Source organism: Notamacropus eugenii, chromosome 6, assembly GCF_028372415.1.
Source record: "Notamacropus eugenii isolate mMacEug1 chromosome 6, mMacEug1.pri_v2, whole genome shotgun sequence".
NCBI classification, from domain to species: Eukaryota; Metazoa; Chordata; class Mammalia; order Diprotodontia; family Macropodidae; genus Notamacropus; species Notamacropus eugenii.
The window spans coordinates 50775719-50790524 of NC_092877.1; the positions used below are offsets into that span (position 1 = coordinate 50775719).

Here is a 14806-nt window from a genome sequence, read left to right on the forward strand (position 1 = left end):
ATGGAAGGAAATGATTCCGGGGAATGGAGATGCTGCACAAGAACCTATCCCTGGCTCATCTCACCTCAGCCATTCAGGTGGAGCCTAGTTGGCTCACACCCAGGGGCACTTGGGATCTTATTAACTTCTTTACCTTCAGTACTTATCAAAGGTAAAGAGGAATCAGGCAGAACTGGGATGGAATTGTGACCATTCTCCAGCTGGGCAGAAGCAGCTCCACAGGGGCTTAGCTTGCAGACCAGGCAGGACTTCCCTTCTCATGCTGACTGTCCCCTCTGAAATTTCTCCCCAACCACCTCTGTCTGTAATTCATTGATTTATTCTTGGGTCCCCTTCCTTCCCTACTTAGTGCATTCACCGGGACCTGGCTGCCCGGAATGTGCTAGTAACAGAAGACAGCGTGATGAAGATCGCAGACTTTGGTCTGGCCAGGGACGTGCACAACATTGACTACTACAAGAAAACCACCAATGTGAGTAGAATGACCTGAGAACACGAATTTAGATCTGTTGCTGTCTGAGGGCACACCCCGCTTTTCTTCAGTCTGCCTTCTTGACCCCAACTTTGTCAAGGGAGAATGAATCTTAAACTATCTGAGAGTCAGAGAATAGAAACGATTTAGAACCTAGAATGTCACAGGGGAAAGATTTAGAACACGGAACATGGAATGTCAGAACTATGAAAAGAATCTTGCAGCGTGGAGTGTCAGAACTGGAGGGGATCTTAGAACCTAGAACATGGAATGTCAGAGCTGGAGAGAAACATAGAGTATGAACTAACAGAGCTGGGAAAAGGACCTTAGAACATGGATTTTCAGGTGTGGAAGGGACCTTAGAACATGGAGGGTCAGAGGTGATCCGGACCTAAAAACACAAAACAAAGGCTCAGATCTCACCCCTCTGAGGTGAGATTTCTCTCATCATTCTCAGATCAGATACAAAATATTTTTCCCTTTTGTTCCTCGAAAAATTGTATGCTCTAGAACTAAGGGGCCAAAACCTGATCTTCAGGGGAGAGAACATAGTGTTCCTTCCATCAGGGCTTAAACTGCATCTCCCCCTCATCTTCACCCTTTGCCTCCACAGTCAAAGACAACAGGTCTCGCTCTCCTTCCTCCTGGCAGTCTGGGGACCTGAGAGCTGCCATAAACCCCAGAGCTGTTTTCTCCAGGCTAAACACCCCGAGTTTCTTCTCCTGATCATAGCATCCCATAGTTTCTTCCCATCCATCTACCCATCCATCCCATTCAGGTCAGCTCTGTGGGTGCATAAGGAAACACCTGCTGTGTCAAAGGGGCTCAGTACCCAGGAGCCAGCACAGATGTTTGTGACAGCCACACCCCAGCTGCATGATACTCCTTCTGGAATAAGTCTTTAGACCAGCCCTTGGTGAAAGGGCAGCTGAGCCTCCTGGGCCTTGTGACCTGGTGCCCTAATCCTCTCTACAAGGGCCCATGGACCTCTGGGGTGGGGAGTCCTCCAGGCCTGAATGTGCTGATGGGACATTCCTTTTTGTCTCTCTAATTCCAGGGGCGGCTGCCTGTGAAGTGGATGGCTCCAGAAGCCCTGTTTGACCGGGTGTACACTCATCAGAGCGATGTGTAAGCATTTCCCAGACAATCCCCTCCAAAAATCACAGCGCTTGTGTTGTCTCAGGCATTGGCAGTTTTGCCTAGTCATCGAGTCTGGGATCTCTGGAATTGGCAGAGAGAGACCTTGGAACCTGGGGGTGGAAAGCGTTGGAGCTGGGGGAACACTAGAACGTGGAACATCCCAATTGGGAGGGAACTCTGAACAAGAAAGGGCTAAATTGTATGGTATGGATTCTGGAGGAGGAACACAGCATTAGGGACTCACTCCAGGGCCTGAGGGGGTCAGCCAGTCCCAAACATGCCTTCATCAATGCTGTCAGTGGGCAAGGCCACCTCCAGACATACACATCACCAGTTTGGAGAGATAGACGTAAACATGTCTAGCCTTGGGGGGTCTTGGATCTCACGTTATTCTTTCCTTCCTCCCACGCCCATCCCCATGCAGGTTGAAGCCATAGGCTGACTTAGCAGAGAGTTATTAAAAGTTGCTATGCCCAACACATACAGCCACAGGAATTATGCAGCTGGGGGGAGGGGTGGTGGTATCATGATGAACTTGACAGCCAGGTGGTGCAGTAGGTAGAGCGCTGATGTTGGGGTCAAGAAAAGCTGAGTTCACATGTGGCCTCAGACACATACTGGCTTTGAGCTGTGTGACCCTGGCCAAGTTACTTAACCCTTGTTTGCCCCAGTTTCCTTATCTGTAAAATGGGGATAATGATTGCACCTACCTTCCAGGGTTGTTGTGAAGATAAATGATCCTATTTGTAATACATTCTGCAAACTTTGAAGTGCTGTATGAATGCTAGTCACTGTTATGGTTAGAGCCCCGGACCTGGACACTTTTGCAAGCCTTAATCCTACATAAATTCTAGCTGCTATTAAAATAACACCTCCCACTGCTGTGGTGCTTCTGCATTGACAAAGAAGCACTGGAGATTGTCACCCCCATTTTGTGGGAGATAAACATGAGTCTAAAGAGCAGGCGCTCCAGAGCAAGTAAGTGAGATTTGACCGGAAGTTAGTGGCCAGCCCAAGATCTGAACTCAGATCTTTTGCCTCCACAGCTAGGAAAAGGCTTCTGAGAGGAAATGGAGCCCAGTGCTTTGAATTGTGGCTTCCCTCCCACTGCTGAAGCCTTTCTGGCCTTGGCTCCTAACTCAGGAATATCTAGTATCCAGGAACTCAGGGAATAAGGTCTCCCCATCCCGGGAACTAGGCACCAAGCTGAGTGAGGCCCGGTTATCTGGCCAGACCATGTTAGACCTGGGAACATTAGCCTCAAGGTCATCTGGTCCAGCCCCTTCCCTTTACAGATGAGGAAAACTGAGGCTCACTGATACCACACAGCTAGGAAATGCCTGACATACAATTCAAATCCAGGTCTTCCAACTTTAAATCTATTTCTCTTTCCACACTATGTCAGTCATATTTCTTCTTTCCAACCCCCCCAAGCCTTCATCTCATACACCTCCTGAAGTGCCCAGTCCCAGAGACTGTTGGGCCATATCTGCATACCTTTGGACAGGGTTTCTCAAGGCTTCAAGGGAAGGTCGGGGCTGGTTTCTCTGAGCCTGGCAGGCTGCACTAGGCAAGCTTGGGTATCAGATCGCATGGAGAAGCCTGTGGCTCTTGGCTTCCCCGCCCGGAGCGGGGAGCTGGGCATAGATAATTGGGTTTATTTTGTTCTCTGGAGTTGGGAAGGGGGGCGAGAGAGGCTTGGGGAGGGAGGAAGGTTAACAAAGACCCAGGGGTAGCTGGCTGTCACCTCCCTGATGAAATGCTCATTTCACTTCAGACTGTGCCCAGGTGGGATTCTTACCATTGAGATGGGTCAGCAGAGAGATCTCCAGAAGGAACTCCAAGGAGCAGCCCTGGGCAGCCAGTCATGCCATTGATGGCTCTGTTTGCCATGCGCGGCTGCCCGGGAACAAAGCCGGACACAGAAGGGGGGCCAAGGAGGACAGGACCCGGGGCCGGGGTTGGGGGGCGGGACAGAGAGGAGGAGAGCTATGGCCAGGGCCAAGAGGCGAGAGAGAAATCACTCCGTGGGTTTTCAAAGCCCTTCTCCCTCCCTCAACCCTCATAACCTTTTGTCTCTTCATTCATTTACTTGCATCTTTGTTCATTCGTTTGTTTTTTCCTGTTTCTAGCTGGTCGTTTGGTGTCCTCCTTTGGGAGATCTTTACCCTGGGAGGTTCCCCCTACCCTGGGATTCCCGTGGAGGAGCTCTTCAAGCTGTTAAAAGAGGGACATCGGATGGACAAACCTGCCAACTGCACCCACGATCTGTAAGTGGGGCTACAGTGGAGGGAGCACTGAACTTGGACTCAGGGAGGCCTGGGTTTGAATCCTACCTCAGTCACTTACCAGCCATCTGACTTGAGGCAAATCACTTAACCTTTCTCGGCCTCAGTTTTCTCAGCTGTCAAGTGGAGTAAATAATATAGCATCCATCTCCCAGGGGTGTTACGTGATCATCAGACAGTAGATGTAAAATGCTTTGCAAACCTTTTTAGCGTTATTAAGAGCCTTCAGCGTGTCCCTGTGGTGGTAGAGAGAGGCAGGGATACCACTGAGCCCCTGAAGGATCCATAGCAGGCAAGCTCATGGTGCCCAGGAGGTGCCCAGCCCAGTATCTGCTCCTTCCTGGAGCCTTTGGGGAAACTTCTGCCAAGAGATTGTTTACCCAGCTTGGGCTCACTCAGTATGCAGCTGACGGATGCTGCCAGCCCAAGGTTACTCTCAGTCACTTATAATCAAGACCTTCTCTTCTCTCCCTCCTCTCCTCTTCCTCTCCCTCTCTCTTTCCTGTCTCCCTCTTCCCTCTCCTCCCCTCCCCTCTTTTCTCCTCTCCTCCTCTCCCCTCCCCTCCCCTTTCTTCCCCTTCCCTCCTCTCTCCTCTCCTCTCTTGTCCTTTTCTCCCCTCCCCTTCCCTCCTTGAGTGATCTGGAATCTGAGAAGCCCTGGGCAGGCTGGGGCCAGGGAGCAGTGTGTGGTCTGTTTAAGAGTCCTGGGAGGTCTGAGTGTCAAGGGCTTATTGTAGTAAAGACCTCGGAGACAAGCACCTGTTCACTCTGGCACAAGGAGTCCTGCAAGGTGTGACTTCGCTCTTGCTCCTGCAGCAAAAGCCTGCCCCCACACACACACACACCCGCACACTTCTCAGACTTGCCCAGAGCTTATGTACACTAGGTCCGTGGACTTCTAGAGAGTTCTACCCGGCTGGGAGCAGCAGGTGCTAGAGCCAGCTCAAGACTGTTCAGTTTGCAGTGTGAGGGTTTACACTTCAGAAATTGGCAATCATGACAGATTGGGGCTTGATTTATTGTTTGGTTGATTACCTAGACTTAAGAAAGTATTAATAAGGCAGATGAAATTTAAAAGTGTGTGTGCATACATTCCACACTGCCTCACCTCCCCCAGACCAGCACACCACAGGCAATACTCTGTAAACGTTTTTGGAGGAGTAGAAGGTCCAGGGAATAAAATCATCGCCAGACCAGAGGCTGATAAGAGTAACAACCCCACCAGCAGCAATAAAACTGGTGAATGCCAAGGAAGCTGGCAAGTGCCAGGATATAGCAAAGTGATATGTGTATGACTGTGTATGTATATATTATGTATATGTACCTAGGGAGATATATACACATATATATACACACACATATACACATGCACATGTATGTATACATCTATACATACCTATGTGTCGTATACATTTAAACATGTGTGTGCGTGCACATACATGTACACATGCATACACATGTGCATGTGTGTGCACATACATATGTGCACATGCAAATGCAAGCATGCATATATACAGGTGCATGCACATATATACAGATATAGAATATGTGTGTATGCACACATACAAATGTGTGTGCACACAATACATATACATACACAGATGTAAATGTGCACATGCACACATGCACATACATGTATGTGCATACATACAAGAGCCTCCCAATGCCTCTGGCTGGAAGAGAACTCATCCATCTGGTCCAGTATCTCTTTTTATGGGTAGGAGGGCAGGGACCAGAAAAGGGTAAGTGATGTACCTACACAGCTAATAAATGAGAGGTGGCTGGCGCAGAACTAAGATCGTAGGAGGTTAGGGCTTGCAGGGACCTCAGATTCCATCCAGTCCACCATCTTCATTTGCTAGATGGAGGAAAATAAGCCCCAAAAAGGGGAGGGACTTGTCCTTCTCCTGCCTGCCTTGGGTCAAGCCCTCAAGTTGACTTTCCTGGTCTGTTAAGCCAGCCCCTGCCTCATCTCCTCCGCTCCAATTTCTTTCCTGTCTTCTTACCTGTCCTCCCCATGTTGCCAGTCATTTTCCCAAAGTAGCCAGAGACCAGACTTCCTTCTTTGGTCTTCCTGTCTTCCCCTTTCTTCCTCTGCCTTGCCCATCCTGGTGCCTTCCACCAGATTGCAGCGACTCCAGAATGAGGCCCCTTCCTTGTTGGTACACTGAGCTCTGGATCTCTCTCTCTCCCTGCCTCATGCCTGGAGAGCAGTCCACTCAGAAAAGGCTCATCAAGTGCTCACACTTCCTAGTTCAAGCCTTTATCATCTCCTCTGGCCTGGACTCTTGTAACATCCCCTTTCACCATCCTTATGGTCCATCCTGCAAATACTGCTTGTGTAATCTTTCAAATGTGTCCCTCTATCTTTCCTTTACTGAAAAACCTTCCCTGGTGCCTGTGAAATGAAGGGTAAACTGTCATCCAAGGCCATTCTAAATTTTGCTTTAACCTGTCTTACTCATGTATTACTTACACCCCAAACTCCAACTCCAGTGAGCTATTTTCCCTTTTTCTCCGTGTATCAGTCTCTCCTACCCTCCAGGCTTAGAATGGATTTTCCTCTCTTTCCCTCACTTCCCATCTGAGTCACTGGAGGTCCTGCCCTTCATTTAAGAATCAGCTAAGGTGTCCCCTCATTCATGAAACCCTTCCCCATCTTCCTTTCCTACTTTTCCCAGCAAATGTGATCTCTCCTTTCCCAGATTTGTCATAAAACTTTATATGGAAGGGTACTTCTCCCTCTGGAGTCAGAGGACTTGGAGAGTCTGAAGCCAGGCTCTGCCACTATTGGACAAAAAAATGTAACTTTCTGGACCTCAGTTTCCATATCTGTAAAATGTAGGGGCTGAATGCAAGTAACCTCCAAAGTCTCTTTCAGCTCCAAATCTAGGTTCCTAGGATTATCTAATAATAATAATTATCCTAATTATTTGTGTATTTGTCTTTTCTTCCATTAGCTTATCATCTCCACAAAAGCAGGGTCTTTGTTATAACTGTGAGAGCCCTCTACCCAGTAGGCACTTAATAGATGTTGGGTTTAGTTATAGAAGATCACCTTCTATTACTCCAGTCCCTCCCCATGGTGGTGCCAGCCTTGGGTTCTTGAAGGCTATGACAGTGGACGGCAGGGTCCACCAGATTAAAAAGGCCTTGTGTCTGCTGTGTCAGGACCAACCTAGTAAAGCAGAGAAAGGCTTATTACCAGGAGGGCTACCCACCAAGTGAGAGATTCTCTGGCCCTGGCAAGCTATGAAATTAAAATGAAAAATAGCGCTCAGTCCCTGCCCTGCACCAGTGATGTTCTCTAGGTATATTTCTCTTCTCCACCAAATTGAATCTTGCCCCATTGATTTGCCACACCTCTGAGTAATCTTCATTTTAGACAGTGCCGAGTCCTTGCCCCATCTCAGCCTCCCAGAGTCCCCACTACAATGATAGCCTTTCTGGGCCAGACCTTGGCACACCGTGTGATTTTTTGCAGCTTTGCTGGTTCTGGACAGATGAACAATGTCTGTGAGTAGGTGGAGAAAAGAAGGCTCTTTAAACAATTCCAAAATGATTCCTTAGACAAAAGCCTATCTTTTTTAACACCATTAATCCTTTTCTTTTTAATAAAAGGTATTGGTGCCTTTCTTAAAAAAAGTTGACATCACTTTCTGATCTCTATATGTGTCTGTTTCTCTCCGACTCCCTCCCCCTGTGTCTCATACACACAGATATGCATGTGTGCACACACGCACATGCACACAGAAGATCTTTCACTTGTAAAAAGAAATATATTTAAGCTGAACAAAACGATGCATCGACCATGTGGGACAATATATTTGTCATTCCACCATGTCTTTGCTGAAAGGAGAGACATGTATCACCATCAATCCTCTGAACTTAGATTGGAATGACAGGATTCTTCCCCTGCTTTTTATATAACTCAGAATCATGGTGCAGTACAGTTTCTGAGGCATCCAAATTTTGAATATGGTCCAAAGGACAGTGGAGGAAAGAACCCTTAGAATAGGACAGCAGAAACTGTTTTTAACTTTCCTGGTATCCCTCAGTACTTACCGTATCATCTGGCATACAGGAAGCACTCACTAAACGCTTTCTGATTGTGTAGTTGACCTAGAGGATCCTAGCCCTCAAGATGGAGAGGAATTTAATTGCCATATTGTCTAACCTTCTGATTTTATAGAAAAAGAAAACAGGCCCAAGGAGGTCAAGTACCTTGCCCAAGGTCATACAAGGCTAAGTATCAGAGATAGAATTTGAACCCAAAGCCAGTGGTGTAAATGATACTCTCCAGTAACTAACTCTCTTATCAAAAAAAGGAGACCTCCGAGGGTCACCATCCGTGGTACTTTGCTGACTCTATAAGAACTAACAGGGCCCAGGTCTGCCATCTGTGTGTCTCTCCCTCCCAAGCCCCCAGCTTGAAATTGGGATATGAAGTTGGCTTTTCTGTGAGATAAAGCCATTGGACAAAATGTTCTCCCAAGTTCCTCCTCTGTGTGCCAGCCTGTTCCTGAGCATGCTTGGAGCTTCTGAAACTGTCACATCCCCATTGTTTCTCACTCTTATCCTCCCTGTCCTGTTTCCTCAGATACATGATCATGCGTGAGTGCTGGCATGCAGTCCCATCCCAGAGACCCACCTTCAAGCAGCTGGTTGAAGACCTAGATCGAGTCCTCACAGTCACATCAACAGATGTAAGTGACCAAGGTTTCTTGAGGGTCATGGAGATGGAGGGGCCCTCAACTTCTTCCCCGGCCCTAGGCCTGTTTTGGGTTTGGGGGCTCAGTGAGTCATATTTTGAGGTTCTTTGGCCATTCTCCTCATAATCATTCTAGCCCCGGGTATCTGAACCACTTTGGAAGGTAGTGAGCTTCCCATCACTTAGAGGTCTTTAGGTAAAGGAGAGGGTGGATGGTCATTTTTCAAGGATATTCTAGAAGGAGGTGTCATTGAGCATGTCCTATGTGAGGCTGGGTGCTAGCCATGGAGCATCCAATGTCTCTCCCGTGGGGAAATCCTTTTCTCTGTGTGGGATGTGAAAACACCTTCAAAAGTGAAGGACAAACAATGACCGATCTCAACATGGAGCTATATCAGCTTAGCCCTTCTCCTTCTAAATCCTCCTAATTGTATTTGAAAGTAGGAGAGACAAATAGATATGGGGGTGAGAGGTGAAGACTGCCAGTTCCCTGGCTTTGTTTGTGCCTTGGATTCGAAGGCTGACAGCCCTACATTCTAAGCCTGGCTCTGTGGCAGACTGACGCTGTGAGATTGTCTCTCAGGTCCCTGGGGTGTTCTGACTCTGTTTCTCGCTCTTCCTCCAACAGGAGTACTTGGACCTGTCTGTTCCCTTTGAACAGTACTCCCCCACCTGCCAGGACAGCCACAGCACCTGCTCTTCCGGAGACGACTCGGTGTTTGCCCACGACCTGCTGCCGGACGAGCCCTGTCTTCCCAAAGGCCCCAAGTGTAACGGTGCCCTCAGGACGTGATAGCCTCCCCGACCTGGCCCTGGGACCTGTCCAGAATGGAGGCCTGCAAGCCTGGAACCAGAGGGGACTAGACCATCTAGGAGGATGGGGTCTGGACCCAGGCTGAGGAGGACCTCCTGGCCCGCTGAAACTTTGTTTTCCCCCCGATCATTTTTGCTGTAGAAAGAAGCCAAGAAGCACTGTATGGCGTGAAGGAAGAAAAGTCTCTTGCCAAGATGATTATATGATAGCATATATATATATATAGATTTTATACATATATTATATATATATATTGAAAAATAGAATGTTCAGTCTAGTGGTTGTGAGCTCTCCCCCCAAGGAAAAGGGATAGACACAAAGTCTCCATTTTGTGCTATGTTGTAGAGAAGACTTTTTTGAGGGTTCTGGGATAGGGAAGTATGTGGGGAAAACAAGAGGCAGTGTGGTACAATGGTCAGAGAACCTATCTCTACTACTGTACTTCCTGAGCCATCCTGGACAAGTCACTACCTCTGTGGGCCCATTTCTCTTCTCGGAAATGAGGAGGTTGGACAAGGTCATATCCTATGATCTAGAGGAGAATTGGAAGATCTTGGAAAGGAAGGTGAGGTGAGGTTGTAGTTGTTGGGATTTTTTTTCTTTCCATAATGAATGTAGAGAGATTGCCTTTATGCAGTCTAGCTGGGGACCATTTGGATGGGAGCCCGTTACCTAACCCCTCTGGGGACTGTGTGAAGCTGTGGTCCCACCTACTGGATGGTGACTCCAGGGATTGAAAGAAAGCATTGTGTACAAAGATGGAGGACAAAAGAGGCTTTGGGCCTCGACGGGACAGGATTGACCTCAGGAGCTGCCGGCTGTGATGCAAGTGGCCTTCTCCCAATTAACAAAAGTCTGGCCAGTGTGGAACAGGAAAGGATCATCGTCCCCACTTGGGTAGAGGGCCAGCCAGAGGTGAAGACCATCTATCTCTTACATCGGCTCTTCCAGCTCCATGCTCTAGCTCTGGTCATGATTAGGATGAAGAGGGAGGAGGAGACAGGAAACATTTCAGGCATTGATTGCAGAGGGAGTGACTAGGTCTCTGGAGCAGGAACAGGGACCTAGGACAAGGGTATTATGTTGGAGTAAGTGTCAGGACAGTGTTGGAAGTGGAGTAAGCGCCATATTTCCTCAGTAACTAAGGATGGAGCCAGAGTCAAGAGAGGTAGGATAGTATAGTGAAAGAGACACTAGGCTTGGAGGGACCAGGAAATCTGAATCAAAACCCAGCTCTACCATTTACTACATGTGTAATTTTGAGTAAGTTTCTTCCCCTCCTGGACCTCAGTTTTCTCCTCGGTACAATGGCAGAATCAGCTATCTCTCAGATACCTTTTGACTCTAAATCTCAAGATCCTTTAAGTTACCTTCTCTTTCTAGGCCTCCTGTTCTGTTCAGAGTTGCTTTGGGGGGAACGAGGATTCCTGCCTCAGGGATGTGACTGGTTGGTTGGTTGGTTGGTTTGGAGGTGGGGTTTTTGTCTTCTGTATTAAAGAGAAGCATGCCAGGTGTCAGCTCTCCCCATCTCCTTCTCTCATCCCATGAAGATTTGAAATTACGGGTACCTGAAGGCAGGAGCCTTTAATTTATGTCAAAAAAAAAAAAAGGTTTATTCCAGACAATTGTGTATATACATATAAATAGATGCTCTGTATGTGTGTGTGTGTGTGTGTGTGTGTGTGTGTATACATAAAATATATATATGGAGAGTGTACAATAATGGTCCACCTTAAGCAAGATGGATGGAAGGCCCTCAGAAGTAAACATTACTATATCAAATACCGGACCTTTGGGGGGAAAAAAAACAAGAAGAGAAAAGAAAAATATGGCATTTTTTGTTGTTATTGTTCTATATTGTCACAGTTTTGTTTTAAAAATTGTATTTTAACCTGTATATTTGTAAAGTTATTTATAGCCTGCTGAAGGGACTCCGTCTGCTTTGTTTAAAATAGCCTAGCATTGCTATCAACCTAATTTCCCAGAGTTTTAAGAGTTTTAACTTATTAACAGCTGCAAAAGTATATGCCTTTGTTTCCATGTTTACGGGAACCATCGAGCGAATGTATTGCGTACACAGTCTTGAACAGATGTTATGAGATTGTCTGTGTTGTTTCAGATTCTAACTTTTCTCTGGATTGCGGTGAAGTGTGCTCAGTTTATTTTTGCAACAACACAGTTAATCGAGAGCCCCCAGAGCCAGCCTTCAGGAGGGAGGTTGTACTTATATTTTTATTTGAGGAGACTGAAGTTGGTGGGATTCAGTGTGGCTTGATGTGCTTGGGTTGGGCAGGGCTTTCTCATTCCATCTCTTTTTTGGGGGAGGGGGGGAGGGGGGAAGGTCATGAATCCTCCTTCCAGATGAAGATATTCATTATTGTTGGCTTAAAGGCACCCTCAGGAAAGTCCAAAGTGTGTTGGCTTCCCTTCCCACTGCTTGGGTTGGATGTGAAGGGGACAGAGCTCCTCGAGGGGTCTCTATCCCTCCAAGCATCCCTGCATTTCACATGTGCCCACAGCATCCCACCATCCCCAAGGAGGTAGCCAGAGAGTGCCCCTGCCTTCAGTTAGGAGACAGACAGGTCTGTGTTGAGAACCTGGCTTTTTTTTCTAAGCTTTCTGGATGATACAAGAAGCATTTCTGAGTGTGTCCTGTAATTTCCTCCCTCACCACCCAAATAGTTCCTTCATGATGAAGCAAAGGAAACAGAGTCCTGGTCTGTGACTGTATACTCTTTCCCTCCTTTTTTCAGAATTTTCTGGAAACTAAAGTCTAAAAAAAATAATTTATAGTTTCAAGATAATGCCAAGAAGCAGGTTTCTTTTTTTTTTTTTTTAATTTTGGACTCTGTTTTGCGGAGGAAGTAGATTTCTATAGGAGGGACATTTGTTTTAGTTTTTGTTTGGGGAACTTTAAGTGGGAGAGAGAAAAAAAATGGTATTTTCCTACAAATGTCTTCTAATCACGTACATTCCGCAGACGGACAGAGTGTGACGTCCAGCACCAGAGGAGAATGTACAATCGTGCGCATGGTTTCAGATGTTATTAGATATTATAAATATATATATATAATTTATTGAGTTTGTACAAGATTGTATTTGTTACTGTAGACTTAACATTTCTTATGCAATGCTTATATAGTTTTATAGCCGGGACTGTTACCTTTAAAAAGCTTGGGAGACAAGTGCCGTAAATCAATTTCTCCACTGTTATATAGTTGGCAGATTTGGGGTGGCTTACTCTCTGTAGGCAATTCCACGTTTATTTTAGACATGCAGTACCCATCAGTGACTGCTGTCGGCGGCGTCAGAACACTAAACACAGCAAACTCTGCTTTTCTTACCCTGGCAAACTTTAACTTTTACCAAAAAATAAAATAAAATAAAAATGGGTTTAAGCTTCATTTTTTTTCTCTCGTCTCATTTTCTGGTCCAATTAGGAAAAGGTGGGAGTTTTACCTTCAGCCATCATAGAGTGTAAGGGCCAAACAGGGCCTTGGAGATGAGGCAGGAAAGGGATGGAACCCAAGTCCCTTGTTTCCAAATCCAGTGATTTTTCCCCCTCTACTTCTCACTGTGGCCATCCCAGTCTCTCTCCCCTTTCACAAATAAATCAGCTTCAAGGGGTGCTATTTGTTGTAAGAGCTATCATTCATATAGCACCCAATAATGGATATCATTTATGTAGCACTTTACATATAAGGAGTCTATACACACATTTAGAGAGCGAGAGGAGTGTCATTTGAGACTCCCTATGACTCTGGTTGTCTCCATTTTACAGATGGGGAAAGTGAGGCTGAAGATGTTCAGATTACTCACAGAGGGTCATACGGCTAGGACATGCCTGAGATGGGATTCAAACTTGGGTCTTTCTGACTCCAGGTCATCCACTTCATCCACTGTACCACCTAACTCCCTCTACCCTACCTGATTTTAAGGCAGAGCCAGAAACTATTATAATTCGGTAATAGGGGCTTAAATCTCTAATGGAATCTCAGTTGGCAGGACTGCCAGAGGGGATTTAAACCCTTACTTTAATGAGAATCCTCTCCAGCCTTTTCAGTGATGGAGAGCTCTGCATAAATGCCATCCAATGAGAGACCTGGCAGAAGCCAACAATTTCCCTTGAGCGGTCTGGTGAAGGCTACAGACCACTTCTCAGAACCATGTTTTTAAATGTGTAAAATACGTAGAGCAACAAAAGAAACCAATTATTTTGAAATACAGGCAGGGCGTACTAAAGCCAGCTCCAGCCTGCTTGTGAGAACACATGGCTAAATTTCCAGTGTGAGCATTTACACCTTGGAAATCAGACACTATAAATTGGCCTGATTTATTGATTTCTAGACTTAAAAAAGTGACAAGAGAAAATGTTAACAATGTAGATTAAAAAATGGTGATGTTTTGTTTAGTGGGGGGTTGTTTGTGAATCAGTTGTTAAAAGCACACACTTGAATCCAGATACCCAATTATTAAGGAAATAAATTCACAAGTGCCAGGTTTAGAACCCTCTCCTTGCCCTACCTCAATGAGTTAGTGGCAGATCCGAGGCCATGCTCTTACTAGACACCCACTGCCTCAGCATATACTCATTCTTTAGCTTTCTCAGATCTGACTGCCATTTCATCCTATTGAAACGACACTGATCATCCATGATCTCCCAATGGCCAAATCTGGGATCAAAACTCAGTCCTCTTCTTAATGGAATTATCCCAGTATTTTTAGTCATGCCTAGCTCTCCATGACCCCATTTGGGGTTTTCTTGGCAAAGATACTGGAGTGGTTTGCCATTTACATCTCCAGCTCATTTTACAGATGAGAAAACTGAGACAAACGATGTTAAGTGACTTTGCTCAGAGCCACACAGCTAGTAAGTGTTAGAAGCTGGATTTGAACTCAGGTCTTCCTGACTCCAGGTCCAGTACTCTGTCCGCTGCACCACCTAGTAGCCCATCCTAGTGTTGGGTACCACTTAACCTCTCACCCCCAGTCACCTTCCTTGACAATGCTTTTTTGTTTTGTTTTGTTTTCCTACCTCCCAGACAGCTCTTCCATCCCTACTCCTAAATGTGAGTGTTAGGGGTAGCACTCCTGATGCCAAGACCCTGTTCAGATTCAGTTTGGGTGTTCATAAGCCATTTAATAGCTTACAAAAGGAGACTTACTTAGCCCTGATGTAGGAAGATTATTCAACAAAAATGCAGTGGTCCTTAACTTCCATAGACTCCCTCCATTCCCGTCCATCTCCATATGGAAATGAAATGACTGGTTAGGCAGGCAGGGTGTGGTGATTCCTGAGATCTTTAGACATCCACTAAGTCAGAAAGATCCCTCCTCCACGTTCATAGGACTTTCTTATGCCCTTAAATGACTGAGGAAGG

General features: G+C 46.3%; 1 protein-coding gene across 13 annotated transcripts in view; it reads left to right on the forward strand.

Moving 5' to 3' along the window:
• Window positions 1–12829, forward strand: part of FGFR3 (fibroblast growth factor receptor 3) — a 92151-nt gene extending 79322 nt beyond the window's left edge. For all 13 annotated transcript variants that reach the window (XM_072619999.1, XM_072619995.1, XM_072619996.1 and 10 more), the window contains 5 exons: window positions 350–472; window positions 1530–1600; window positions 3745–3882; window positions 8501–8606; window positions 9240–12829. In XM_072619999.1, the coding sequence (XP_072476100.1) occupies window positions 350–472; window positions 1530–1600; window positions 3745–3882; window positions 8501–8606; window positions 9240–9404 (603 nt within the window). In that variant the 3' untranslated portion in view covers window positions 9405–12829. The remainder of the gene's footprint in view (window positions 1–349; window positions 473–1529; window positions 1601–3744; window positions 3883–8500; window positions 8607–9239) is intronic.
• Window positions 12830–14806: the final 1977 nt, after the last annotated feature.